Genomic DNA, 25340 nt, shown 5'->3' on the forward strand with positions numbered 1-25340 from the left:
ATACTTCAGGGAACACTAGGGAACGAATAGTAAATCACCTGGGTGAATCTGAAGGGATTCCTTCCTTGAGGTAGCTGTATTGTCAGGTTGCTTTCCACGGTTTTGCATTTGCCCGTTCTCCCAGCTTCCTGTAAGAGGGGTAGCTCTCCCCGCACCCTTGTCAGGCTTGGGTGTTTTCTTCACCGGGATGGTTTCTGCTGTTAAAAGCGAGTGTCGGCCGAGTGCAGTGGCTCACGTGAGTCTGTAATCCCAGTACTTTGGGAAGCCGAGGCGGGCAGATCACCACAGGTCAGGAGTTCGAGACCAGCCTGGCCAACATGGAGAAACACCGTCTCTACTAAAACTACAAAATTTAGCTGGGCTTGGTGGCGGGCACCCGTGATCCCAGCTACTCGGGAGGCTGAGGCAGGAGAATCACGCCACTGCACTCCAGCCCGGGCGACACAGTAAGACTCTTGTCTCCAAAAAAAGCTCGCTTTTTAATTTTTCACTGTGCAAAAGTTGGAAAAAAAACATAAATTAAAATTATAACCCTAGACACAGGGTTGTAGGGTTGGAGGTAATTTTAATTTTTTTTTTTTGTATTTTATTTTCCAACAAGGCTACAACCCTAAGCCACGCAGGGTTGCCGCGAGAGCGTCGGGCTGCGGGGGCGCCTCCGCCCTCCGGGGGACGGGCCTGGGACGCTCCCGGGGCGGCAGGGGGCCGGCTTCGCGCTCTCCGGGAAGCTTGGGTCGGCTGAGCCCCTCCGTCTCCCCGGACTCCTCCCCGGGCTCCGGTTCAAAGGCTAACTGTGCGCTGCTGCCCCAAAGCACGGCAGCGCAGGCCGGGCAGGGCTGCCCCTCGCTCCGCTCCGCGTGGTGCAACAGCCCGAAGAACTCGTCCGCCGAGGCCCTGCCGTATCAACTCCAGTCTCCCCAGGGCCGGAAGCCGCTGCCTTAGGAAGATGCGGGCGCTGCCCTGGTCAGACGGCAAGTCTGCGACCGGGTATCCCGCACCCACCCGGACCCAGGACTCCTTCGACGTCGCAGGGGCCCAGACGACCAGCGAGCGGGGCGGTAGGCTAGAGGGACCCCAGTGCGCAGGGGCGGGCCGCGGCGGCGAGCGAAGAGTATACGCGCATGCGAGGCGGCGTAGGGGACTAGAGCGTCGCGAGCGCGTACGCGGGGCGGGGCGGAGCGCGGCGGGACAAATGCAGAGCGCGCGCGCTTGGCTTGCTGGCTACTCCACAGGCAGGGATGGCGCCGCCTCAGCCTTGTCGGGTCCTGCGCTGCTGCAGCTGCCGCCTCTTCCAGGCGCACCAGGTCTGGCGGGTGCCGGCCCCCTCCTCCTCCTCCGGCGCGGGGACAGTGGACGGGAAATGGCGGGGCCGTGGGTGCTGTCTCGAATGGCTCCGGGATGCACCTGGGCCCGAAGGAGTGCAGGGACCGCTGAGGGCGGGTCTCATTGGGGTCGCCCCCGCATAACGTCGTTCTGGGCTTTCTGTTTGGTTCGTGTACAAACCAGAGGTAGTGGTTTCTGCAGAGGTGGCCTCTCGTGAATTGTAGCAGGTCGTGGGAGAAGCCGGTTGAGGATAGCGTCCTTTACGCAGAGCCTGCCCCACGAGGTGGCCCTGTCTCCGTTTCAGTGAGAGGGGAGGACGGTTCTTGGAGCCCGGGCGCGCCGCGGCGGCGTCCCTGCTCCACTCCCGGGCGCCCTCTCCGTCGCCCCGCGCCTCTGCCGCCGTCCTTTTCCGCGGGGCTAGGGACTTGATACGCCTGTTCGCCGACGCGTGAACCACGGGCCCCCGAGTCTTAAAGACAGTTAATCTGTGTTTCTAGAACATATTTGCCTCCCTGACTTTCAGCGTGCGAGATAGAGGATGCCACTTAACCTTTGCCGGATCGCACCTGTCTCCCTGCTTGATATCACTTAACACTGCAGTCAGCGTATCCGCTTCTGATAGTCCCTCCCTCCTCATTATTGCTAATCTGCTCTGCCCTGAGAAAGAATAGCGTCAGACTTCTTTAAGACGTATGTTAAAAAGTCAGCAAGATGCTGAGGATGTGTCTGTAACCTTGCATTTAATGCTAAGCGTTTGTAAGGGCCATTTTAAGGGCTCAAAGTTTTTACTTGTTTTCTTTCAGGAGCTGGGTCCTAAGAGTTGCAAATGGAGATCATTTGTTTTTTTAAATTATTACACGTCTAATGTTTCATGCTTTTTTTAAAAACAAATGTTCCATTTATTTTTATTTCCTTTTTTTGTTTTTGAGACGGAGTCTCATGTCTCACTCTGTCACCAGGCTGGAGTGCAGTGGCGCGATCTCGGTTCACTGCAACCTCCGCCTCCCAGGTTCAAACGATTCTTCTGCCTGAGCCTCCTGAATAGCTTGGACTACAGGCGGCCGCCACCAAGCCCAGTTAATTTTTGTGTTTTTAGTAGAGACGGGGTTTCACCATGTTGGCCAGGAAGGTCTCCATCTCTTGACCTCGTGATCCACCCGCCTCAGCCTCCCAGAGTGCTGGCATTGCAGACGTGAGCCACCACGCCCGGCCTCTATTTACTTGTTTGTTTCCCTGTTTCACTCTTCCATATTCACCAGTGTTATTTTTTTATTTACTTATTTATTTTGAGACAAGGTCTCGCTTTATCGCCCAGATTGGAGTGCAGTGGTAACAATCACAGCTCGCTGCAATCTGCACCTCCCAGGCTCAGCTGATCCACCTCAGCCTCCTACGTAGCTGGTACTATAGGTGCGGCCACCATCCCCAGCTAATTTTTATATTTTTTGTAGAAATGGGGTTTTCGGCCGTGTTGCCCAGGCTGGGGCAAGTGTTCTGCCTGCCTTGGCTCCCAAAGTGCCGGTATTACAGGTGTGAGCCAGCGCCCCTGACCCTTATGGTCATTTTCAACCCTATGAAATGTGAGTTGCCAGGCCCCCGTGGCTCATGCCCCTAATCCCAGCACTTTGGGAAGCCCACTAGGGCAGATCACTTGAGCTCAGAAGTTCCAGACCAGCCTGGGCAACGTAGCGAGACCTTGTCTCTACTAAAATTTAAAATAAAATAGCCAGATGTGGTGGTGTGCATCTCTAGTCCTAGCTACTCAGGGGCGCTGAGGCGGGAGAATCGCTTCAGACCAGGAGGCAGAGGTTGCAGTGAGCCGCGTTCACACCCCTAGACTCCAGCCTGGGCAACAGAGCCAGACCCTGTCTCAAAAACAAAAATTACTTGAAACCGAAGAGGATGTTGACCATTTTAATTGCAAGTTAGCTGGGTGCTACTTTAACACGTTTAACTTCAACAACCTTTGACTTAGGCATCATTCCCATCTTACACGAGAATTCCAGAATCTACAGAAATCAAGTGGTTTCTCCATCTAGTAAGTGTCAGAACCATACTATCTCAGCAGTTCGCAGAGTTCATCCCTTCACCAGGTACTGTGAGTCCTAAACTTTTAAAAATGTTTTTCTTGGCCAGGCGCGGTGGGTCACACCTGTAATCCCAGCACTTTGGGAGGCCAAGGTGGGCAGATCACGAGGTCAGGAGTTAAGAGACCAACCTGGGCAACATGGTGAAACCTCGTCTCTATTAAAAAGGCAAAAAATATAGGGCATGGTGGTGCGCACCCGTAATCCCAGCTACTTGGGAGGCTGAGACAGGAGAATCACTTGCATCCAGGAGGCAGAGATTACAGAGAGCCGAGATGATGCAACAACACTCCAGCCTGGGTGACAGAGCAACACTCTGTCTCAAAAAAAAAAAAAAAAAAAAAAAAAAAAGCTTGCTTACGTACTCATAGAAAATTCATGGTTTTATTGGTGTTTTAAGGTAGAAGCTGAGAAGTAAAATTGCTAAGTCATTCCCTACTTCCATTTTTGGTAGGTGCTCATTGTCCTCCTTAGAATCCTTTTGGATACTTCCCCCAAAAACCTCATGATTTTGTATTAGGATCATATTAATCGTATTAATGTTAACGAATCAACATAGACATCTTTGTGATGTTAAGCATGATCTATTACGTTTCTTCAAGTAACCTTGGTATCCCTTGGTAACATTTTATTTGTTGCTGTTATAAATGGACTCTTTATCCATTATGTGTTCTAACTAGATGTCTGCTCATATAAAACCTATATTAACTTTTGAAGGTACCTTAATTTTGTACCTAACCACCATATTAGATTGTCTGGTTTTAGTGGCTTTTCATTTCATTTTGTTGGTTTTCGGATAAAAAATTATATCAGGTAGGCCGGGCGCGGTGGCTCAAGCCTGTAATCCCAGCACTTTGGGAGGCCGAGGCGGGCGGATCACAAGGTCAGGAGATCGAGACCACAGTGAAACCCCGTCTCTACTAAAAATACAAAAAATTAGCCGGGCGCGGTGGCGGGCGCCTGTAGTCCCAGCTACTCAGGAGGCTGAGGCAGGAGAATGGCGGGAACCCGGGAGGTGGAGCTTGCAGTGAGCCGAGATCGCACCACTGCACTCCAGCCTGGGCAACAGCGTGAGACTCCGTCTCAAAAATAAAAAAAATAAAAAAAATTAGGTAGCACCTGGGCATGGTGGCTCACACCTTTAATCCCAGCGCTTTGTGAGGCCGAGGTGGGTGGGTCACTTGAGGTCAGGAGTTTGAGACCAGCCTGACCAACATGATGAAACCCTGTCTCTGCTAAAACTACAAAATTAGCCGGGTGTAGTGGCACATACCTGTAATCCCAGCTACTTGGGAGACTGAGGCAGGAGAATCGCTTGAACCTGGAAGGCGGAGGTTGCAGTGAGCCAAGATCTCACCACTGTAATCCAGCCTGGGCAACAGAGTGAGACTCTGTCTCCAAAAAAAAAATTATATCGGGTTTTATAATTATATCGAGAAATAATGATAGGGTTTTGCCCTCCTTTCCAATTTTTATACCTCTTACAACTTTCTTCTAATTCCATTGGCTAGTACATCCAGAAAAAAATGGTAAATAGTAGTCGGTAACCCTTCCAGGGGGAGTGCTGGTAGAGACCCTGCAGCATCAGAGCTGGGTTTAAGGCATTTTATCATGTTAAGAGAGAACACATCTAGTCAGGTTTAACAAGAACTGAAAATGTTATGGAATTTTTTTTAGACCCAGGTTTAACAAGAATTGAAAATAAATACAGAATTTTGGCCGGGCGCGGTGCCTCAAGCCTGTAATCCCAGCACTTTGGGAGGCCGAGACGGGCAGATCACGAGGTCAGGAGATCGAGACCATCCTGGCTAACACGGTGAAACCCCGTCTCCACTAAAAATACAAAAAAATTAGCCGGGCGTGGTGGCGGCGCCTGTAGTCCCAGCTACTCGGGAGGCTGAGGCAGGAGAATGGCGGGAACCCGGGAGGCGGAGCTTGCAGTGAGCCGAGATCGCGCCACTGCACTCCAGCCTGGGCGACAGAGCGAGACTCCGCCTCAAAAAAAAAAAATAAATAAATAAATAAATAAATACAGAATTTTTTTTTAGAGTTTCCACTTGGGCTTTTCAGAGTTTCTTTGTTTGGGTTTGGTTTTGAGAGACAGGCTCTTGCTCTGCTACCCAGACTGGCCTCAAACTCCTGGGCTCAAGTAGTCCTGGCCTGCCTGGTCACTGAGACGACAGGCTCAAGCCACTGCACCCAGCCCAACTTGATTGTGTTTCATATACATAGCCAGTTTTCCCAGCACCAACCCAGACTTGTTAAACAGTCTGTTCTTTTCTCACTCTTAAAGTACCACCTTTATGATTATGATATGCTGTTTTTTACACATGTGTTGGTTTGTTTCTGGACTCTTTCCATCCATTTTTAAAATTATTTCAGGCCAGGGCCAGGCACGGTGGCTCTCGCCTGTAATCCCAGCACTTTGGGAGGCCAAGGCAGGTGGATCACGAGGTCAGGAGATGGAGACCATCCTGGCTAACACGGTGAAACCCTGTCTCTACTAAAAATACAAAAAATTAGCCGGGCATGGTGGTGGGCACCTGTAGTCCCAGCTACATGGGAGGCTGAGGCAGGAGAATGGCGTGAACCCAGGAGGTGGAGCTTGTAGTGAGCCGAGATCGCGCCACTACACTCCAGCCTGGGCGACAGAGTGAGACTCCGTCTCAAAAAACAAAAAAAATTATTTCGGGCCAGGCATGGTGACTCACGCCTGTAATCCCAGCACTGTGGGAGGCCAAGGCAGGTGGATCACTTGAGGTCAAGAGTTTGAGACCAGCCTGGTCGACATGGTGAAACCCCATCTCTACTAAAATGCAAAAATTAGCTGGACCTGGTGGTACGCACCTGTAATCCCAGCTACTTGGGATTGAAAAAAAATTTCAGATCCGATTCCATTTTGCTGTTTGTTTGTTTGTTTATTTGAGATGGAGTCTCACTCTGTCACATAGGCTGGAGTGCAGTGGCACAGTCTCGTCTCATTGCAGCCTCCACCTCCTGGGTTCAAGCGATTCTCCTGCCTCAGCCTCCTGAGTAGCTGGGATTACAGGTGCACGCCACCGCGCCTGGCTAATTTTTGTATTTTTAGTAGAGACGGGGTTCATCATGTTGGTCAAGCTGGTCTCGACCGCCTGACCTAGTGATCCGCCCGTCTTGGCCTCCCAAAGGGAGATTACAGGTGTGAGCCACCAGGCCCAGCCCAATTCCATTTTGTTTTAAATAATTATCTGAGTTGTATTTCTGAAATTTCATTGCAGGTAAAAAAGAGTGTCAAGTGGACATGCAAAGCCTGTGGAGAGAAGCAGTCCTTTTTGCGGGTGAGTCTACAAAACAGAAAGCAGGTAGGGCGCAGGCCTGCAGTGAGCCCTTCCAGGGAGTCCCAGAATGCCACAGCTGGGATCATCCTCTCTCACACAAAGTTCCCAGACACGGAGCTCCTGCTTCCGAGCTTCCTGTTCCTTCAGGAAGTGAAATGGATGGAATGGTGTCTGGAAAGGTACTGCCATTTGATTCTTCATTCAGCAAGTATTTCTTGAGTACCTTCTGTGTGCCAAGCATGAGGGAAACAGTGGAAAGTAAGCCCATTGTCATTCTTGCCCTCACAGATGCACTTGTGTGGAAGGGGAAGAGAAACTAATGCACACACGCATCTACATAATTTAAAACTCAGCTGAGCACAAGGAAAGGAAAGCACCAGGGACTGTGAGAAGATGACGGAGGAATCAGGGCAGCTGGGGAAGGGCAGAGGCTGTTGGTGGAGGTGGGGGTGTGGGAGAGTGGGCTCAGGAAGTGCAGGCAGGGGCAGGCTGTAAATGCTCTTATCCAGCTGTTTGCATCTGGCATTGAGCACATCTTTTCAGTCCATCCACATTCCCCCTCCTGAACTCTGAAGACCCCAAACTGTCCTGCGTCCTTTGCCTTACTGAACTTGCTCTTTTCCTGCTCCAGCCCCAGTGCCGCCTCTCCCTTCATCTCTCATCTTTCCTCTTCTCCTACAGCCGTGTGCTTTCTTTCTGACCTGAAACCTAAATTTGCTCCCTCTTGGGTCTTTGTGCCCACCGTGGAGTTCCCCTCCCTCTTCTCAGAATCCTATGGAAATTATATGGTCGTGTTTATGTGCAGATTGTCCATCTAAGACTTTAGTTCCATGAGAACAGAGGCTTTTTCTTTACTGGTGTGTCCTCAGCACCTAGCACAGTGCTCGGTGTTTGTTGAGTGAGTGAGTGAGTAACGGGTCCAACCTTGTTGGGCATTTAGGTTGATTTCCCTTTTGACTGTTACGCACAACTCTACAATGAAGCTTTTTACAAAAACCTCTTTATCCACGTGACCGGCTGTTTACTGTTTATTTAGGACATAGTCCTAGAAGTTAAATTGCTGTTTTTGGGGTTTTTTTTTTTTTTTTTTGAGATGGAGTCTCACTCTATCACCCAGGCTAGAGTGTAATGGTACGATCTTGGCTCACTGCAACCTTCGCCTCCCAGGTTCAAGCGATTCTCCTGCCTCAGCCTCCTGAGTATCTGGGACTACAGGTGCGTGCCACCTCGCCCAGCTAATTTGTTTTTTGAATGTTTAGTAGAGATGGGGTCTCACCATGTTGGCCAGGCTGGTCTCAAACTCCGGACCTCAAATGATCCACCTGCCATTGATGAGCGCCTTCACCTGATATTTTTTTTATTTTTTTTGAGACAGAGTCTCCCTCTGTCACCTAGGCTGGAGGGCAGTGGCGCGAACTTGGCTCACTGCAAGCTCCACCTCCCAGGTTCACGCCATTCTCCTGCCTCAGCCTCCCGAGTAGCTGGGACTACAGGTGCCCGCCACCACGCCCAGCTAAGTTTTTTGTATTTTTAGTAGAGACGGGGTTTCACCGTGTTAGCCAGGATGGTCTCTATCTCCTGACCCCATGATCCACCTGCCTTGGCCTCCCAAAGTGCCGGGATTACAGGCGTGAACCACCGGTGCCCAGCTGATTTTTTTTTTTTTAAAGGGAAAAAAAAAAACACTTCAGAATGGGTTCAGCAAAGTTAAAAACAAGAAAAAGTGCTGGCAAGGTAATGAGATCTCTTAGGGAATCCAAGGGGCAGAACTTCATCCCTGATGCCTTGAAAAACTAGCCCCAAGAACTGAAAAGCTGCCAACAAGCCAGGCATCAGCTTTTCCTCCCATCACCCAACAAGCCAGGCCTCAGCTTTTCCTCCCCATCACCCAACAAGCCAGGCCTCAGCTTTTCCTCCCCATCACCCAACAAGCCAGGCCTCAGCTTTTCCTCCCCATCACCCAACAAGCCAGGCCTCAGCTTTTCCTCCCCATCACCCAACAAGCCAGGCCTCAGCTTTTCCTCCCCATCACCCAGCTTCTCCCTGTATCTTTGTTCTATTTTCTCCTCTCCTTCCCTTTCTGTTTCTCCCCAGACTGTTCAGTCACATTCTCTGCTCCAAGTCCACAGAATCTCATTCCAAGCCAACTGGAAGAGCTGAGTCCCAGTTATAAATTCCTAGGAGAAGCAATCTGGTTGGCCCAGGCTGATTCGGATGTCCACCTCTGGTCCAGTCAACTGGGATTGGGTCTCAGTAGAGAGGGGCTGGCTTACCAGGTAGGCAGACACCCCACATGGTGAGCATGGCTTGTTTGAGATGTATTTCTGCATTCTCCTTGAGGAAGGCTTCTTATCCCCTCGGTGCTTCTGTGCTGTGTGTGGTATATGGTGTATGGCTGACTAGGCCACAGTAACAAACACACCAAAATTGTGGTGGCTTAATGCAATAGACGTTTCTCTTGCTCTCGTAACAGTCCTGGGAAGACGATAAGGTCAGCAGGGCGCTGCCCTTGATGTGGTTGCTCGGGGATCCAAGTTCCTGCCATCTTGGGCTTCTTTTATTCCCTGAGGCTCATCTGTAGCTGCTTCTAGCCACTGAGAAAGGCAAGTGCGTGGAGGAGCTGCTGGAGGCTTTGAGGGCCAGGCTGGGAAACAAGTGACACTGCCATGGGAAGAGGCTGGTTTCGTGGCCACCCCGACTACATGCACACTGGGAAATGAAGTCTAGTTTTGTGCCCACATTGGGAAGAATGCGCTTCAGTATCCAGCCAGCAGTCCCTGCCCCATGGAAGAGCACACCACTTCTGGTTATGCCAGCCTGGTCTTTTTCAACTTTGCCATTTCCCCTTCCAGCTGCTCTCCTCCGTTCTCACTTGAATGTGCTCCAAACAGGGCTGCACTCCCCACCTGTCCATTACAATTGCTTGTGTCGGAGTCAGCAGTGGTCTCCATGCTGCTAAAAACAATGGTTGGTTCTCAGTTCTCAATTGACACACTGCTGCCAGGCACTGGGTGTCCACCAGAGTTCTTTGCTCACGGGACATCAAGAATGCTCCTGCCAGCGGGGTGTTGAGGAAGAGTGGACACATACAGTGTGTGCGTCTGATCGCAGATGTGCGCCATTGTCCCAGCAGACTTCACTTACAAAACACAAGTTCAAAGACCAGATTGTTAAGAATTTCAAGACGGCGACAGCAGAGCAGATCTCATACCTGTAAAGCTGATTCTGCCTGTAGTAGGACCCATACTCTCAAGTTTCATTTCTTACCATCTTCTCCTTAGACCACTCAGCTCCAGCCATGCTGGCCTCTTCACTGTTCCTCCAAAATTCCAGGCTCAGGGTCTTCACACTCATTTTCATATCATTGCTTCTGCTGGAATGTTCTTCCCCTAGACAGCCATGTGGCTTGCTCCTTCGTATCTTCCTGTTTGTGTTCAAACCTTACCTTCTTAGAGATCCATTCCTTGACCACCTCGAACACCTTATGTAAAACAGTATGCTCTTACGTAAGGCCTCTTTCCTGGCCTTGTCTTTCTCAGGAGCACGTATTAGCGTCTGATACGTTACATGCCTCACTGTTTCTTTCCTGTCTCTTCTCACTTGAATGTGAGTTCCATGATGACAGGGAGTCTTGTCTGTTCCTGTGTCGTCTGCCCCTAGATGAGGCCTGGCACATTAGTTGGTACTCAGTAAATACTTGTTGGATGAATTTGTGACTGCTAAGTGGAAAAAATTTATTTTGTATTCCTTTGATTATCAGTGAAGGTAAGTAGCATTTCATATATTTTTTGGCAGTATGTTATACAATGTGGCAATATGTGTTACTTCTCTTATGACCTTTTTATTCATGTTCACTAACCATTTTGTGTAGGGCTTTGGGTTGCGTTTGGCTTCAATAGGTAGAGTTCAGGGTGCTTGCGGGATAGCCACATAGATCTAAAGTACTAGTTCCAGAGACGGTTGGTTTGTAAATGATTCTAGAGACAGCAGTCAGTCATTAGGATTCCTCCATGCTGCTTTAGGGGTCTTTGGGCCTTGCAGAATACAGCTTTGTCCTCCCCGAGGTGCATCTCAAATGGATCTGTTTCTCAACATTCTGCCAACACTTTTTAAATGTAATATATCTTTTGGTTTCTCAGGCTTATGGTGAAGGCTCTGGTGCTGACTGTAGACGCCATGTCCAAAAATTAAACCTACTACAGGGACAGGGTTCAGAGCTGCCACTCAGGTACAGTTGTGTGAGAAGAGTGTGGTTGTCTTGCCCTGTTTTCGTCTTGACTGGGTAATAGAAGTACACAGTGGAGAAGTCCCTTAGACTCCCATGTCTCAATATGGCAGCGGAACACGCCGAGCAGTTCTCTCACTGAAAATAACTTAAAACGCCAGCTGTTTTACATGCACGGATGCGCTGACTAGAAAGAAAGTAACTCTTGGCCGGGAGCGGTGGCTCATGCTTGTAGTCCCAGCACTTTGGGAGGCCAAGGCGGGCCGATCACGAGGTCAGGAGTGCGAGACCAGCCTGGCCAGCATGGTGAAACCCCGACTCTACTAAAAATACAGAAAAAGTAGCCGGGCATGGTGGCATGCGCCTGTAATCCCAGCTACTCAGGAGGCTGAGGTAGGAGAATCACTTGTCCCCAGGTGGCGGAGGTTGCAGTGAGCCGAGATCGCGCCACTGCACTCCAGCCTGGATGACAGAATGAGACTATCTCAAAAAAAAAAAAAAAAGAAAAAGAAAAAAGGTAAGTAAGTAACTCTCAAGAGGTCAAAAATGAAGGAGAAGCTGGTCCGGCGGTAGTGGGTTATCAGAACTTATTAACGTTAGTGTCACTAAAGTTGATATACAACTTGCACTGCTAAATTTAACTGGCTTTTTTAAAAAAAAAAGCAGAAGCCAGAATCCAGAGAGGAAGCACCTGAGCTGCTGGGGTGGTTGGAGCCGGGTGCTCTGGAGCCTCCAGTTAGATGGCTGGGGGGGGTGCAGGAGACCCTCAGAAGACAAAACCTACAGCCCGGTCAGTGTGGGAAGACCAGTGGGACACCTCCTAACAAAACCAAGCCCCTGGAGGACTGCACCCTCCGTGTACGAATGAACTAGATCCCCTCTGCAGCAGGCAGCCTGCCTGCATTGACCTTGGCAATGGCTGAAGAGGGGGAAATAGCTCTAAGATTTTGGAAATAAAAGGAAGTTGTTGCATGGTTTTTCATCCTTCACATCCCCTGTGTGAAAAGCCTCAAGCGGAAAATTTATCTTCTAATTGTCCCAGCGAGCAGAGGTGAGTGCAGCTCCTCTGTGCGGCAATATATCTTCAATTGCCCTCGAGAATTCCCACAGACAAAGCTCCAAGTAGCACGTACTCAGGAGTTTAAAGTCATTTAACAAGGCCGGGCGCGGTGGCTCACGCCTGTCATCCCAGCACTTTGGGAGGCCGAGGCGGGCGGATCATGAGGTCAGGAGATCGAGACCATCCTGGCTAACACGGCGAAACCCCGTCTCTACTGAAAACACAAAAAGAAATTAGCCGGGCAAGGTGGCAGGCGCCTGTAGTCCCAGCTACTCGGGAGGCTGAGGCAGGAGAATGGCGGGAACCCGGGAGGCGGAGCTTGCAGTGAGCCGAGATCGCGCCACTGCACTCCAGCCTGGGCGACAGAGCGAGACTCCGCCTCAAAAAAAATAAATAAAATAAAATAAATAAATAAAATAAAATCATTTAACATTCAAGGAAATATGTCACCAGGAGCAAAAGATAGCAGAACAACAGTCCGAAGAGTCAGACCCATAAAGACTTCAGAATACATGATATTGCATGTTTAATATACTTAATAAAATAAAAGAAGTGGGTGATAAGATGAGGGACTTCAAAAAATGGGTGTATTTGAGAGCTTGTTTGGAGGTTCTAGCAGGGGGGTGCAGCTACTCATATACCCTGGACCGAAGACCGCTCCTCCTCTATTGGAGGTGGTGGTCCTCTTCAGCCAAGCGCACAGCTTCAGGAGGGACGCACGTGGAGCGGTGAGGGAAGACGGGGACACCAGCCAGATGAGCTAACCAACCTTGGTGACTGATGGGGTGACAGATATTACAGCCAGATCGCCCTCATCCAAAAAAATAGGTGTATTTGAAAAAGAACCGAAAAGAGGCCAGGTGCAGTGGCTCACACCTGTAATCCCAGCACTTTGAGAGGCCAAAGCAGGCGGATTATTTGAGGTCAGGAGTTCAAGACCCAGCCTGGCCAACATGGTGAAACTCCACCTCTACTAAAAATACAAAAGTTAATTGGGTGTGGTGGCACGTGCCTGTAATCTCAGCTGCTCTGGAGGCTGAGGCATAAGAATCGCTTGAGCCTGGGAGGTGGAGGTTACAATGAGCCAGCCTCCACCTCCCAGGCTTAAGTGAGGCCTGCAACAGAGTAAGACTCTGTCTTAAAAAAAAGAGTTTGCAGAACTTAAAAGTATAATCACTAAAATTAAAAATCCAGTTTAGGCCGGGCATAGTGGCTCATGCCTGTAATCCTGGTACTTTGGGAGGCCAAGGCAGGCAGATCACTTGAGGTCAGGAGTTCATGACCAGCCTGGCCAACATAGTGAAACCCCATCTCTACTAAAAATACAAAAATTAGCTGGAAATCACTTGAACCCAGGAGGCAGAGGTTGTGGTGAGCCAAGATTGCGCCATTGCACACCAGCCTGGGTGACAAAGTAAGACTCCATCTCAAAAAAAAAAAAAGAAATTAAAAATTCAGTGGACACATTAAGCAGATTAAATGCAGCTAACAGAGAATTAGTGAAATGGAAGATAAACCTAAAAAATTATTCACAGTGCAACACAGAAAAGTGGAAAAGTAGAAAATATAAGGGAAAGTTGAGGGACATGGAGGTTACAGAGGAGAGTTCTAGCAAAAGATAATTAAGAGAATGGAGCAAAAGCAATAACTGAAGAGATGAGAGCAGCATTTTCCAGAATCAAAGACATAACATTTTTAGATTAAGGAAACGCAGTAAATACCAAACTGGATAAAACCATTATTTTATTTGCAAATAGCATGATTGTGTATGTAGGAAATCCTAATGAATCTACAAAAAAGCTACTAGAACTAATAATTTAGCAAGATCACAAGGATACAAGGTCAACATACAAAATTAAATTGTATTTCTATATATATGCAGTGGGCAATTGGAAAAATGATTTTTAAAATCAAATAACAGCTGGATGCATACTTCACACTTGTAATCCCAGCACTTGGGGAGGCTGAGGTGGGTAGATCACTTGAGCCCAGGAGTTTGAGACTAGCCTGGGCAAGATGGCAAAACCCTCTCTACAAAAAAAAAGGAAAAAAAAAAAAATTTAGCCAGGCATGGTAGTGGGTGCCTGTGGTACCAGATACTCAGGAGGCTGAGGTGGAAGGATCACCTGAGCCCAGGGAGGTTGAAGCTGCAACTTATCTCCATTGTCATGTGATTCCATGTTCTAGCAATCTTGGCTCACTGCAACCTCCGCCTCCCAGGTTCAAACGATTATCCTGCCTCAGCCTCCCAAGTAGCTGGGATTATAGATACGCACCACCATGTTGGCCAGACTTGTCTCGAACTCCTAACCTCAGGTGATCCACCTGCCTCAGCCTCCCAAAGTGCTGGGATTACAGGAGTGAGCCGCTGTGCCCAGCCCCTGGTCATTTTTCAAAGGGCATATGTATGGTCTTCCCTGAAGGTCTCTAGAAGAAACTGTCAGTGCTGGTGAAGAAGAAAACATGGGCCACCAGCAGGCTGGGAATGTGAAGCAGCAGGTAAGCCTCAGGCCCACCTGCCCCAGGCTGGCTCTGTGTCAGGGAAGGGATGAATGCACAGATGTATCCAGTAGTCATTCGTAGAGCAAGTGTGTGTTGATGCCACCCTACAGGCAGTTGACTTAACGCTGCAGGGAACACAAAAATAAATAAACCTGTACCTTTTCTAAGGATGGAGATAGCCACGTGTACCAATCATTACAGTACCCTGCAAAGGACTCTCTCATGTCTGCTTGGAGAACTCCTTCTGAATGTAGCTCAAATATCACCTTACTGCTTCCACTTTGCTCCCACAGCACTCTGGGCATACCTCTGAGAGGGAGAGAATAACGGGATAAAACACCTGGGTTTCCTTCTTTCCTTGTTCCAGACTGCAAGCTGTTTTGTTGTTTTGTTTTGTTTGAAACAAGGTCTCACTGTGTCGCCCAGGCTGGAATGCAGGGAGCGATCATGGCTCCTTGCAGCCTTGACTTCCTGGACTTAAGTAATCCTCCCACCTCAGGCTCCTTAGTAACTGGGACTACAAGTGTGCCCTGCCACACCCAGCTAATTTTGTGTCTGTTTTGTAGAGGCAGGGTCTCCCTGTGTTGCCTAGGCTGGTCTCGAACTCCTGGGCTCAAGCCATCTTCCCGCCTCGGCTCCCAAAGTACTGGGAGTACAGGCATGAACCAATGCACCTGGCCAGATTCATACTTTGTTATAAGCAGAGGAAGATGCTCTTCTGGTACCCGTGTCTGTGCTTCCAATTTGGTCCATTTACAGACTTAATTTTATATCATTCTCATCAGAAATACTTTTTTGCATCCTAGTTTTCAGTTGTATCATTCTTCTGTGTTGCGGTATAGTTTTCAATGATTTTCATTTCTTATTTTTGAGACAGGGTCTCCCTCTGTCGCCCAGGCTGGAGTGCAGAGGCATGATCACTGCTCACTGGAGTCCCAACATCTCAAAAAAACAGTATTTACAGAATGTAGTAGATGTACTAGTATTGGTTCCTTTATTATATGTTATGTAGGTTGTTTCCACACTTCTGCTTGCCTCCCTTCCTCCCTCCCTCCCTTCCTCCCTTCTTTCCTCTCCTTTCCTTCTTTCGACAGAGTCTCGGCCTATCCCCCAGCTAAAGTGCAGTGGTGTGATCTCGGCTTACTGCAACCTCTGCCTCCTGGGTTCAAGCAACTCTCCTTCCTCAGCCTCCCAAGCAGCTGGGATTACAGACCCACACCACCACACCCAGCTAATGTTTGTATTTTGAGATGGGGTTTTACCATGTTGCCCAGGCTAGTCTTTAACTCCTGAGCTCAGGTGACCCGCCCGCCTCAGCCTCCTGAAGTGCTAGGATTACAGGTGTGAGCCACGGCGCCTGGCCATGTTTCCACACTTCTGTTCTTTTTTTTTTTTCTTTTGAGACGGAGTCCCAGGCTGGAGTATAATGACACAATCTCGGCTTACTGCAAGCTCCACCTCCCGGGTTCACGCCATTCTCCTGCTTCAGCCTCCCGAGTAGCTGGGACTCCAGGCGCCCGCCACCACGCCCGGTTAGTTTTTTGTATTTTTTTTTTTTAGTAGAGATGGGTTTTCACTGTGTTAGCCAGGATGGTCTTGATCTCCTGACCTCGTGATCCACCCGCCTCGGCCTCCCAAAGTGCTGGGATTACAGGCGTGAGCCACTGCACCTGGCCACTTCTGTTCTTATAAATAAAATTTGCTACTTTTTGTAACACTGGGACTGGCACCTCTGCCTTCTCTCTTTGTGTGGAATCACTGGGCCAGGGAGCATAGATATTCATGAGATTCTTGGTGGGCCGTGTCCTGCCGCCTTCCCAAGGCCTGTACCAGTGAGCACTGTCCTGCCAGCATCACAGGGTATTGGTGTCCATCACCTTCCAGCCACTGCCTTCCCTAGCGTGGAGCTGGACGTGACCCGAGACCCTCAGGCACAAGAGTTGGGCTGGGGGTTTTCGATAAAACTGCCTGCTTTCCAGTACTGAGAATCAACTTTTTTCCCAATCTGATAGGAAAAATCGCAGCCCTTGGAGAGTCGCTGGCTGAAGTATCTCGAAAGGGACTCCCAAGAACTGGAGCTGGAAGGAAGAGGAGTGTGTTTCAGCAAACAGCCTTCATCCAAAACGGAGGAGCCAGGCCCCCGCCTCAGCCAAGACCTGCCTAGAACAAGGTGCCAAGTGCGACTCCGGTCCAGCCCTGGCCCAGAGCCTATGCTGCCTCCAGCAGTGGGGCACCAGTGAGCCACTGTGAGCATCAGCCAAGCGGGGAAGCCTAGGTGGCAAGTGGCAATGGGCAGCTGCTGCCACTGCTGGCCCCTCGGCCCACCTGGGCATTGGGCACTGCTGGTGCAGAGGCAAAGGCTGGGCAGGACACCAGTATGCATACCCTTTATGATGCCCACTTAATTCTGAACATCTCAGACTATACTGACCTTGGGGAAGTGGCCAGAGTAGCTGACAGGCCTGAGAGCTTTTAACACAGAGAAGCAGAGACCTCAGACTTGAAGGAAGGTTTCTTCTGCTTCAGGCATTTCAGTGAGTTTTTTGGAGAGACTGCTTTAGGCTAAGGATCTAGGGTGGCTCTTAGAGGGCAGGTGCTTTCAGGAGGTAGATTCTGCTTTCAAACCAGAACATTCCTCTGGGCACAATGGCTCACACCTCTAATCCCAGCACTTTGGGAGGCTGAGGCAGGAGGATCATTTGACACCAGTCCGGGCAACATAGGGAGACCCTATCTGTACAACAAAGTTTTTAAACAAATTCATGGGGCATGGTGGTGCATGCCTGTGGTCTCAGCTACTTGGGAGGCTGAGGCAGGAGGATCACCGGAGCCCAGGAGGTCAAGGCTGCAGTGAGCCATTGCACTCCAGCCTGGGTGCCAGTGAGACCCTGCGTAAAAGAAAAACACAACTTTCTAGCAACTAGAAGCTGTGAAGCGGGGAGTGGGGCCTGCGCGGTGGCTGGGCAGCCTGAGCAGCTGCCTGGGAAGCTGTCGGGATGAGCAGGCGGCCACCCGAGCTTGTGGGCCATGTGATCGTGGAGTCAGGCTTGGGGTGCCACTGGAGAGTAGCACGGGACCACTGACAGTACTGTCCTGACAGGAAGTGGAGCCAGAGCACCGTCCAGCCTCCGTGCAGCCTTGCCATCCAGGACTCGGGTGGCTCTGAGGTCGCCTGGGAACCCCAGAAGGTCAGTGACAGAGAATAGTTTCTCTGTGGTCCCAGTGACCACTGAGTATGTGTGGGATAATTTTGTCTTTTGTCACAGGTGACAAAGTATAAGATTCCTAACCGCAGAAAGCCCATCTCACCACCTGGGTTTCTTGTCTTTTCTGTGTGAAGCCAACTCCTTCCTTGGGTCTCTACCCCCTTTTCTCTCCCATGCCTCTCGTCTCCCGTGAGGGTAGCTCAGGACCAAAGAGCATCGTGACACCTGGGAGCAACTAAGGTTGGATTTTCTGGGTCAGGGCCGTTGTCTCATTCTGCAGGGAGCACGGGGACCTTTGTCCAGGCAGGAGCAGTCTGTGGGCCTGCCCTGAATCCTGGGAGATGCTTCCCTCCACACTCGCATTTGCCCAGGTGTGGACTCTTGTATGTGAGACGCTCTTCACTTAGGGTGTTGCCTTGTTCATTTTTGTTTTCTGAGACAGGGTCTCACTCTGTCTACCCAGGCTGGAGTGCAGTGGCACAGTCAGCCTACTGAAGCCTCAACCACCCAGGCTCAAGTGATCCTCCTGCCTCAGCCCCTCAAGTAGCTGGGACTACAGATGTGCACCACCACACTGGCTAATTTTAAAAAAATATTTTGTAGAGGTCAGGCGCGGTGGCTCACACCTGTAATCTCAGCACTTTGGGAGGGTGAGGCGGGTGGATCACCTGAGGTCAGGAGTTTGAGACCAGCCTGGCCAACATGGTGAAACCCCGTCTCTACTAAAAATAATGAGTTGGGCGTGGTTGCATGTACCTGTAATCTACCAGCCAATTTTTGTATTTTTAGTGGAGATGGGGGGTTTCACCATGTTGGCCAGGGTGGTCTTGAACTCCTGACCTCAAGTGATCCACCCGCCTCGGCCTCCCAAAGTACTGGGATTACAGGCATGAACCACCACCCCCAGCCTTCTGTTTTTGAGACAGGGTGTCACTCTGTCACCCAGGCTGGAGTGCAGTGGTGCCATCTCAGCTCATAGCAGCCTCCACCTCCTGGGCTGAAGTGATCTTCCCGAGTAGCTGGGATCACAGGCACTCACCACCACGCTTGGCTAATTTTTTGTAGAGGTGGGGTTTCATCATGTTTCCCAAGCTGGTCTCAAACTCCTGGACTCAAGCATATCTGCTTGAGCATTCCAGTCTGCCTCGGCTTTCCAAAGTGCTGGGATTCAGGCATGAGCCACTGCTCCCAGTCTACAACCCAAGTTTCTTTTTTTTTTTTCTTTTTTTTTTGGGGGGGGACAGAGTCTCACTCAGTTGCCCAGGCTGGAGTGGAATGGCACGATCTCGGCTCACTGCAACCTCTGCCTCCCAGGTTCAAGTGATTCTCCTGCCTCAGCCTCCTGAGTAGCTGAGATTACAGGCATGTGCCACCATGCCTGGTTAATTTTTGTATTTTTAGTAGTGATAGGGTTTCATTTTGTTGACCAGGTTGGTCTCGAACCCCTGGCCTCAGGTGATCTGCCCGCCTCAGCCTCCTAAAGTGCTGGGATTACAGGCGTGAGCCACTGCACCCGGCCTACACCCAACTTTCAGAGCATCTTTGGTTCCTGGGGTGAGAGAAGCCAGACCCCAGCTTTTCTATCCCACTGGGAGCTGGGTGCTGCCACCTGTGCAGCTGCAGAACCCGGCAGGCTCTGGAGAGCTGCTCCCAGGTGGGAGATGGCAGGATGGAGCCAGCCCACCTCTTTCCAGACGTCTCTAGGCCCTCCCTGCTCAAACCTCCTTTGTAGGCACTGGGGACCCGATTCTAAGGTCCCCAGGAGATGGATCACCAGATGACGTGTCTTGTTTTTGGAAAGCCTGGTCATGCAATTTAGCAGATGGTTTGGGGTGAGGTGGAAGGCATTTATTTGCTTTGTCTTGCTAACTCTCAAACTCAAAGCCTGTCCCAGCCTGAAGGCTTCCAGCAGAAAGTGTCAGAACCAGAGGCCCAGGCAGGGCCCAGGCAGGGCTCGTGGTCCTGCTGGGCCGTGGCATTGTTTTTACAAATGGAGGGCATGGCCATCTTCTCTTTCAGGGACAGGCTGGCTTGACATGGAAGGTGAAGCAAGGCAGCAGCCCCTGCCTCCGGGAGAACGCTGCCGACTGCGGCGCCAGGGAGCCGAGGGGTCCTGGGAAGGAGCTATGGAGTCCTGCCCAGCAGGTCACCGCCACCTCCTCTAAATGGGCGCGATTTGTCCTGTCACCTAGAAACAGTTCACATGTGGACAGAGAGCAGCCAACGCCTCTTCAGAGGGATCCTGGGCCAGCTGCTCCAGCACAGGCTAAGCAGGGGACCCCCGGGACCCCCAGAGCACAGGCCTCAAGGGAAGGCCTCAGCAGGCCCACTGACGCTGTCCAGCTTCCTCGGGCCACACACCCCACCACATCCGGGCCTGAGAGGCCCTGCGGGAAGACCTCGTGGGACGCAAGGACTCCCTGGGCAGAGGGTGGGCCCCTGGTCCAGGAGCCACAGAATCCCCAACTCCCACGACTGTGTGACCTCTTTACAACTGGTGAAGACTTTGATGATGATCTGTGACTGGCAGGTTATTATTAATCGAGATACACTTGTTAGGAGGGACAGGGTTCCCTAAGGCACTTTTAAAGATACTGTGTAAGAACCACCAATAAACTTACTGTCAAACAGATCATTTCTCTCTATGCAAATGTCATTGGTTAAAGTGCTGATGCCATTTAATTAGATCGTTTACAAACGTAACAGGATGGCTACAAAGAGATCTTATTTTAAAAGCAGCTGATGGTTTGGCAATGAGAGAACTACAGTGGTGGAGAGACCAGGAGGCAGCTCTCAGCGAAACCAACATTACGGATGCCCTGCATGAGCCTTCTCAGTCCCAGCAGGAAGCCCACCACACTGGCTGCCCCGGCCTCCCCACTGCCTGTGCCAGGACAGCCGCCTCCCCTGCTTACCCGCCAACAACACCTAGGCTTCCTTTATCTAAAATCAGAGCGTACCAGGTCTCTAGCAGAAAATCAACTAAATGTCAGGGACCTCTGAGTCATTTAAAGAGAGAAAGTGGAAGGCCATTAGGCAAGCTATGTCTGGGCTGCTAATGTGGCCCCTGCAGGGAGGGGCCAGGAGCGCTGCGGTGAGCCTCAGGTCTCGCAGGCCCAGCCCTGCTGCAGGGAACCAGAGCACCCAGGAGACCGGTCTTGCTTCTCAGACATCACACACACGGGGACCCTCCCCTCATGTCACTTGTTTTGCTGCCCTAAATGGCTTCTTCCACCCTAACCCCTGATCCCCTGATCCTGGAAGGCGGCAGAGAAACTGGCCCGTACAGAGACCTGCAATTCTACACTAGCTTAACAGCTACAAGACAGAAGAGGGGGACACAGAAGAGGTGGGTAAAAGCGGTCACAATGGCGGGGAGTGCTTTGAATACTGGATGGTGTCCAGAGCCGCCCCGATGTCGTAATTCTTGGTCTGCAGGAGCCTGGTGAGCCAGCCGCCTTCGTCAGAGAAGCCCATGGACAGCATCTGGGAGAGGGACTCAATCAGCCGCGGGTCAGCCTCTGCCAAAACAGTAAGGAAGCCATGAGGAGTGATGCTGAGCCCTGTGAGTGACCCGAAACACACACCCTCCTGCCTTGGCCAGCGGGACCAGGGCCTGCCAGTGTCCGAGTGCCCAGAGCTCTGGCCCTCACAGGCCACAGTGGACCTGCTTTCCCTGTAAAGGGCCAACCAGTCTTTTTCACACTGTTCAACTCTGCCACTGTGACACAAGGCAGCCAGGTGGTATGTGGTATGTAAACAAAACTATCGCTGGACACTGAAATACGCATTTCCTCTAACTGTCACATCTTTTGATTGAAAAATACAAGAACTACTCTTGGCCCATAGGCCATAGCTCGCCATCCCCTGCCCTAAGGCAGAGAAGAGACACTGGCGGCGCACAGCAGGTTGTGCACAGACCTTGGTTTACACACGGCTGCAGTGACAATGAGGAGTCTCTGTCAGCTGTCCCCACCCCCCACCGCTGCCTTCCACACCATCCACTTCAACGGTGGCTTCTGCCTGGCTCTTCCAGGGATCTTGGCTATGACCCCCACTCAGACCAGCACTCCCTGAGGAGACACTGAAGAGGTCTGAGCCCAGTGTGAGTAGTAGGGACACACCCAGTGCTGCCCCCTCTCTTTGTCACACCTACCTTAATTCCTGGTCTGCATGTTAAGTTTTAGAAACTCCTACAATTAATATTCCTGGCTCTGGAGTTTGCTTAAAGAAAAACATTTTTAGAACTCCTGCATTAGCAGAGCTTACTCACTGCTGCTCAGGGTAGACGTAAGAGGACAAAACCAACTCCTAACCTCCCACACCTACAGACAAGCCCTGCAGTGGAGAACGTCCCATCCTGTTTGTGTCGCTGGAATCGGGGGGCAGGATGCTCTGAAGGGAAAGGTAGGACTGAACACAGAACTCTTGGTTCACTTGCCTGGTGGGAGATGCGGGTACAAGGCAGCTTCCTTCAGCCCTGTGGGTCCCTCCTGGGAGGGGTCCAGAGAGCTTGGCCCTTCGGATTCTGGCATCTGTAGGGACTGGAGTTCACCTGTGGACGGGTCCACTTCTTTTGAAGACAAATGGGTCCAGTCATCGTCTCCTCCTGAGCAGTTATCAGACTCCATCTGTTCCTAGAACAGAACTCACCATGAGCACACAAGAGACATGCGCAACAGGCCAAGCCTGACCATGGCACTGACTCCTGGCAAACAGTCGGGGAGCGTGCACGCACACATGTGTTTAAGGCTGCAGGGGGCTACGGGGATCAGTGAGCCACTCACAAAGACCAAGTAACTACAAAGTTCTAGCAGGTTCCCAGAGTGACTTTAATGGCACAGACATCACTGCAGCAGCAGCAGCAGCTCCCTCAGGTTTCATAAGTGGCTGCATAGGTGCTGAGGATGAGGCGGAGGTGCAGCTACAAATCGCTAGGCTGCCCGAGGTCCCAGGTGGTGGGAGGGGCACAGGCTTGCCTCAGGCCGCCCCTCGGACTCCAAGGCGATCTTTCTCATCTGCTCTGCCAGAGACTGCGTGGCGCCCTCAACATTCCCACCCGGCTTGCTGGGGTCAGAGCAGCAGCTGCTTGGCTGTGAGCTGTTCTTCTCCTCTGTGCTGGAACTCTCTGGAGAGGCAGGGGTCAGGCGGCTTCTTTTCCCGCCGTGCTCCACGTCAATATCCACTTCAATGCCTAGAGGCCAAGGAGGAGAGAGAAAGCTGTGACGCTCCCCCAAGGAGGCAGCTGCGAGCAGGAGTGTGGCCTGTGGGGACTACAGACTCACGAAGATCTCACGTTCAGTCCACACAAGCAGGTGAGGGTCTGGATGGCGGCACTCAGTGTGTGGATGCAGGGGCTAGGTTCTCCTACCCAGCTTGACCCCGGAATCACACAGTTAGTATGGGACTAGACGATGCAAACGTGTGAGTCCGAGGCTTCTCCCAATATCCCAGCTACAAATCTCTGTGGCTTCTGGAAACATTCTCGGTGTGCCCGCGATACTGGAGCTTTCTCTTTCTCCAATTCAGTAAAACATTAACCTCAGCTAGCATCTAAGGTCAGCTTCTAAGCCAGAAAGTCAAGAGAGACCTTGTTTTTTCTAACCATGCAGGGTATGGGCTACACAGCAGGTAGGGCCAAGCCCTAAGTACGGGGGAGCCAATACTGCATGTGGCAGGCACCTCCAGCCACAGTGATGGAAGGCTGTGTACCTCATGACACTTGCACACAGAGGCTTTGTGTGATGACACATAACACGCACCTAAACGCTGGGCTCCGCTCGGAGTGGACAGGCCATGCAGGCGAGGCATGGGGCCCGACATGGCAGCGCAGGGAGCCTGCACACCTCCAGGCTCACGTAACTCACCAAGGACAGAGGAAAGAATCACCTGCACTATTTTTGAAATTAAATAGTGTCAAAAGTCTCCATGCCCACAGCTTAGAGTCACCAGTTGTCAAAGGCTGTGGTGCACACACTGCTCCCATCCCACTCCCCAAAGCCTCCCTGCACCCTTTCAGCTCATGCTGCTCTCACCTGATGATCGAGTTCACATCTGTGCATTTCCTACTCTAGACCAGTATCTGCCTCTCCTTCCACTACCCTTTCCAAGACTCAATTTTTTGTTAAAAGAACATTCAGTGTTTCAGCTAGTACCTCTATCTAAATGTTCTTTGCTGGGTCAAGGGGCAGACTGTTTCCTTGCATAGCTTTTTGTTTTCCTACCACTGATGACGGCTTCTTTTTTTTAGACGGAGTCTCGCTCTGACGCCCAGGCTGGAGTGCAGTGGCGCAATCTCTCGGCTCACTGCAACCTCCGCCCACCGGGTACAAGTGATTCTCCTGCCTCAGCCTCCAGAGTAGCTGGGACTACAGGCACGTGCTACCATGCCCAGCTAATTTTTATATTTTTAGTGTAGAGACGGGGTTTCACCATGTTGGCCAGGCTGGTCTTGAACTCCTGACCTCAGGTGATCCGCCCCCCAACATGCTGGGATTACCGACATGAGCCACCGCACCCAACCTGCCTTCTCTTTTCATTTGCTGACTTTCCCCATGTTCTCCCCACAGCATCTCCATAGTTTTCTATAAACTACAGACTATTGCTCAGAGGGTGAAGTGGATCCGAGGCCCCACTGGTTCTGGTGTTTTCCATAGAGAGTGTCCCCGGCTGTGCAGCCTCCTGTTCCAGCCAGGACTGGCGGCTCTCTGGGCAGAGGCTCTGCTGCACTGCTGTGACCACCTTTACTTTCACCCTCTGTCCTATTAGGTCCCCTGTTTCCTAATAGCTCTGTGCTTCATTTCGGGTTTATCTCTTCATGTGGTTCAAACCAAGGTTAAAATAATTAAGACTGTATACCAGAAAGTAACTTTGTTCTGCCCTGATACTTGATTGTTTTAGATGGTTATAGAACTCTAGGCTGGACCAGGCACAGTGGCTCACGCACGTAATCCTAACACTTTGGGAGAACAACGTGGGATATCTCTTGAGCCCAGGAGTTCAAAGTCGGCCTGGGCAGCATGGCAAGACCCCATCTCTACAAAATGTTTTTAAAACAGCTGGGCACAGGGCTGGGCGTGGTGGCTCACGCCTGTAATCCCAGCACTTTGGGAGGCCAAGGCAGGTGGATCATGAGGTCAGGAGTTCAAGACCAGCCTGGCCAAGATGGTGAAACCCCGTCTTTACTGAAAATATAAAAATTAGCCAGGCGTGGCGGCGGATGCCTGTCATCCCAGCTACTCGGGAGGCTGAGGCAGAAAACTGCTTGAACCCAGGAGGTGGAAATTGCAGTGAGCTGAAATCACGTCACTGCACTCCAGCCTGGGCGACAGCAAGACTCCGACTTGGGGGGGTAAAAAAAAAAAAGAAAAAAGAAAAAAAAAAATCTAGGTACAGTGGCACATGCCTGTAGTTCCAGCTACTTGGGAGGCTGAAGCAGAAGGATCACTTGAGCCCACGAGATCAAGACAGCTGTACCATTGCACTCCAACCCAGTTGACAGACCGTTTCACAAACAAGAGAATTCTAGGCTGAAAAGCCTTTTTAACTGATTTTTTTTTTTTTTTTTTTGACACGGAGTCTCACTCTGTCGCCCAGGCTGGAGTGCAGTGGCCGGATCTC

The 25340-nt window shown here is 50.9% G+C and overlaps 2 protein-coding genes across 4 annotated transcripts in view; one reads left to right on the forward strand and one right to left on the reverse strand.

Moving 5' to 3' along the window:
• Positions 1–1156: 1156 nt before the first annotated feature.
• MRNI (MRN complex interacting protein) lies at positions 1157–20352 on the forward strand. Its single transcript, XM_011745110.3, has 7 exons — positions 1157–1304; positions 6668–6727; positions 10867–10955; positions 14436–14511; positions 16527–16684; positions 17615–17702; positions 19740–20352. The coding sequence occupies exons 1-7, from the start codon at positions 1239–1241 to the stop codon at positions 20241–20243; spliced, it is 1041 nt and encodes a 346-aa protein (XP_011743412.2). The 5' UTR covers positions 1157–1238; the 3' UTR covers positions 20244–20352.
• A 24-nt stretch (positions 20353–20376) lies between these two features.
• The window catches only part of LOC105483997 (sequestosome 1), a 39949-nt gene continuing 34985 nt past the window's right edge, over positions 20377–25340 (reverse strand). For all 3 annotated transcript variants that reach the window (XM_011745117.3, XM_011745116.3, XM_011745113.2), the window contains exons 6-8: positions 22700–22914; positions 22162–22357; positions 20377–21241 (exon numbers count right to left, since the gene is read on the reverse strand). In XM_011745117.3, the coding sequence (XP_011743419.1) occupies positions 21084–21241; positions 22162–22357; positions 22700–22914 (569 nt within the window). In that variant the 3' untranslated portion in view covers positions 20377–21083. The remainder of the gene's footprint in view (positions 21242–22161; positions 22358–22699; positions 22915–25340) is intronic.

This window comes from Macaca nemestrina, chromosome 6, assembly GCF_043159975.1.
Source record: "Macaca nemestrina isolate mMacNem1 chromosome 6, mMacNem.hap1, whole genome shotgun sequence".
Taxonomy (NCBI): Eukaryota; Metazoa; Chordata; class Mammalia; order Primates; family Cercopithecidae; genus Macaca; species Macaca nemestrina.

Excerpts from the sequence above, each read along its gene's own strand:
- MRNI (XM_011745110.3), top strand. The coding sequence starts at position 1,239 with ATGGCGCCGCCTCAGCCTTGTCGGGTCCTGCGCTGCTGCAGCTGCCGC. Across the intron at positions 10,956-14,435 it reads GGTTCAGAGCTGCCACTCAG|GTCTCTAGAAGAAACTGTCA; the intron begins GTACAGTTGTGT and ends TCTTCCCTGAAG. Across the intron at positions 16,685-17,614 it reads CAAGACCTGCCTAGAACAAG|GAAGTGGAGCCAGAGCACCG; the intron begins GTGCCAAGTGCG and ends CTGTCCTGACAG.